Below are 3,707 nucleotides of genomic sequence, written 5' to 3'. Positions count from 1 at the left end.
TGCTACCCATTCATGGTCTTAACTTCTGTACTGTGAAAGCATTAGCCAATTATGGTTTCCCTTATCACACCATATTAAATTGCTTTTTAAACAACCAAAATCAGAAGTTTACTTGAGATTTTGTTTGTTAATTGTGCACAAAATAAATGTGTTCTATGCTATAGCAGTATAGCACATATCTTGTCCACAACCACCACCCCTTACAACTTCATCACACAAACCACAAATTCTAAAAGTAGATCAAGCCATTTCTATAAGATCAATGACCGATCCACTCATTTGGCAAAAACGTTATTAAAATGGAGGTTATTCTGAAGTCATATGAAATATGTGTATGTTAATCCAACAAGTAATCTCACAATCATAATAACAATCACAACAAATATAAACGCTTACAATTTAACAAGAAAAAAATGGCAAACATACATTCCATACTTGTATAGTCCATGCACTACCTTCCTTCAACAGTTGTACATTACCACCACAAAATTCCTACTAAACAATAATAGTCAATAAAACAATGTACAACCATGCAAAGCACTAGATCAAAACCCTAGCCGAGCCGAGCCGACACCAAATGTAACTCGGCTCAGTTGCTCTACCTTCCTGTTTTCCCAAACACAACTCTCCGGTAACAGCTTAGCCGCCGCCGTTTTCATTGGCTCTGACTTACACCTAGTCAACACAAACGGCTCATAACCCACCGCATCCGCCAACTTCTGCCCTAACACCGCCGCCATTGATGGCGCCGCCGGCAAAGAACACGATGATCGCGCCGGCTGCTGTAAAGCCGCCGAAAACCCACCATCAGCCACCTTCATCATATCTTTAAGAGTAGCATTTGCATTACCACTTGACCCAATACCACCTTCCGCCGTCGTTGGCGCCGCCACCGGCGCCGGAGGTGGCTTTTTTCTAGAAGAATGTTGCTTGAAATCTTTGCTACACACCCATGTTTCTCTTGAAACTTCCATTGATAACTTTGGCTCATACATCATCATTAATAAACATTGTGGCAATACTTTCTCAGTTTCTTTCTCTAAAGCTCCATTAGTACTTTGTTTAGCCATTTCTTCTTCATAAGCTTCAAAGATGTTTGCTACATTGGCCACCATTGTTGACTCATTTTGTTCTTGAATCTCATTATCTTGATCTTCCAAGATTTCTTCAAATAATAACTCAAGATACAAACTTTCTTCTTCATCTTGACGCACTTCATCTTCTTCCAGTTTTTCATGTTCTTGAGATTGACCCGTTTCATTTTCTGGCACAATTTCTTGACCCATTTCATTTTCTTGCATATCTTCTTGACCCATTTCATTTTCTTCCACATTTTCTTGACCCAATTCATTTTCTTGCACATTTTCATATTCTTGAACTTGGCCCACTTCATTTTCTTGCAAATTATCAAAAGCTTGAACTTCACATACTTCATCATCTTGCACATTATCAAGTTCTTGAGCTTGATTTACTTCATCTTGTTGCAAATTGTCTTGATCTTGATTAAAGACCAAAACTTGAGGCTTGCCCACTTCAAGATCTTCTATCACCTTACAATCTTCAAAAACAACTATTTCTTCTCCATCATCTTCTTCATAATTTTTATCAAAACTTGGTTCCCAAGACCTATTAGCAAGAGCTTCAACTTTAACAGGGTCAGATCTACATCTCATTAACAACAAAGCATTTTTTGGTGGCACACAAATACTAACTCTAGCTTCATCTTTATGACCTTCAATTCTATCATTCACAATCTCCAAATCTTCAAATACATGCCTTCTTGATTTCTTAACAAATCTTTCATCTTCATCCTCCTCCTCTTCACCAACCACCAACTCAATATCTCTTTCACCACCACCGCCACTACCACCATCTTGCACCGCCACCAACCACCGTGCAAATGCACCACAAGAACCTTGCCGGTGACCATCTTCAGCCACCACCATCTTTCCCTCTTTCCGGCAAGGAAACAAACAACTAAACTCAGATCCAAAAGCCCTTAAAGCATCACAAATTGTCACAGGAAAATGCACCCAACTCTTTGAACAACTTTCTTGATTATCTTGACTTTCTCTTTGACTTTGACCATACATTGTTTGACCACCATTTGACCCAAGATCCAAACTTTTTTCAACATTTTGACTTCTTAAACCAACCCCATGAACAGAATGGTCCAACTTTCCAAAACCAACATCACCTAAACTATGTCTCCTTGATAAGCTTCTCAGCTTTTTAGCTTGTTTTTTCTTGGACTTAACTCTAACTTGACCAATGCAGGTAACTTTAGGTGAAGATGGTTCTTGGTTTTCAAAACTGCCTCTTTTCTTACTAGTAAACATAGCTGGTGATGCACCACCTTTAATGCTGCCACTTTTTTTAAGTCTCCGGCTAAGTGAAGTTGAGAGTGAGTTAGGCTGGCGGTGGTCTCGAACCCCAGCTCGCCCTGGGCTCAAGATTGATTTAGATGTGATTCTCATGATGTTATTCTTGGGGTTTGGTTGTATTGGTGGTGTGTGTGAAGATATGAAGGTATATTTTTAGTAGGATGATTGTTAGTAGACCAAGTAGAGTGTGAAATGACAAAGTTACCCTTGGTGGATACACATGGCTTTTGTGTGTGTCCTATATGGTTTTTGGAGTTGATAGCTGGTATTTAATATTATATCCATGTCAGACAAAATAATTGGCAACAGATAACATGGGTAAATATTTTGTTAATGATGTGAAAGAAGTGTGATATATTTTTAAGAAAATGATAAATTCTTTATAAAAAATAACCTAATGATTTTTTTAATAACCTTAAAACATGACATATTATTCACTTATCCTTTTTTTTAATTTTATCTATTGATTTATACATATGTCATGATCAAGTTATTAAGAGGATAATTAGATAATTTTATTAGGAAGATAATTATGTCATCTTATAAAAGATTAGTCTAAAAATCTTAAAACGATAAAAAGTGATATGTGGTATATACTAATTTTTCTTCTTAACTTCACCTTCCGATGTTTCCCGTATTATAATCTAATAGTTAGGAAGATTTTTATGTTATTAACATTAAAATAGTTATCATTTTTCATATTTTTATACAGTAGGTTTTTTTTTTTTTTAGAACGGCATTCTAATCTACTCCTACTCCTAAATTACACGTTTGCCTGGGATGAAACTTATGAATCTCGAAAAACCCCTATTAATCCACCCACAAATGTGGGAAGTGAGACTCGAACCCTGGGGCTCGACTTTGACCCATGGCTCCTTTAGCCTATTAATCATATATCTTAAAATAAATCGGGTATTATGCAAGATGCCCCATTTCCACTACTTTGTTGGACACCTTCGGGTGTGACATGATGCCACATGACGCAAGTCCCTCTACTTAAGATGTCTCACTCTTCTTAATCTTAACAAATTGCTAAACAATTCCAAGAATACAAAAAATATACATGACGGAAAAGCTACAATTTAAACAACATATTTGTCTGGATTTCAATTGAATTTTTTTTTATAATAGATAATCCATTATGTTGAACCACGCCCATTTGGGGTCGTCAAACCACCCTCTATCAGTTCGGTGTTTTTGTCTTGATGGGTTTGCGAATCATATCGCGAATTAGATCGCTGAACCAAGAACATAATTCGTAGGGTGTTCAACGAATTTTGATAGAGGCAAGGAATGTAGTGCCAATATATGGGAAATTGACAA

General features: G+C 36.8%; 1 protein-coding gene across 1 annotated transcript; it reads right to left on the bottom strand.

The window, feature by feature from the left end:
* Positions 1-545: 545 nt before the first annotated feature.
* LOC122597530 lies at positions 546-2,477 on the bottom strand. Its single transcript, XM_043770115.1, has one exon. The coding sequence runs from the start codon at positions 2,475-2,477 to the stop codon at positions 546-548; it is 1,932 nt and encodes a 643-aa protein (XP_043626050.1).
* Positions 2,478-3,707: the final 1,230 nt, after the last annotated feature.

Source organism: Erigeron canadensis, chromosome 4 (genome assembly GCF_010389155.1).
Source record: "Erigeron canadensis isolate Cc75 chromosome 4, C_canadensis_v1, whole genome shotgun sequence".
Taxonomy (NCBI): domain Eukaryota; kingdom Viridiplantae; phylum Streptophyta; class Magnoliopsida; order Asterales; family Asteraceae; genus Erigeron; species Erigeron canadensis.
The sequence above is the reverse complement of the archived record's forward strand: the minus strand, read 5'-3'. Positions and strand labels throughout refer to the sequence as shown.

Excerpts from the sequence above, each read along its gene's own strand:
- LOC122597530 (XM_043770115.1), bottom strand. The coding sequence starts at position 2,477 with ATGAGAATCACATCTAAATCAATCTTGAGCCCAGGGCGAGCTGGGGTT.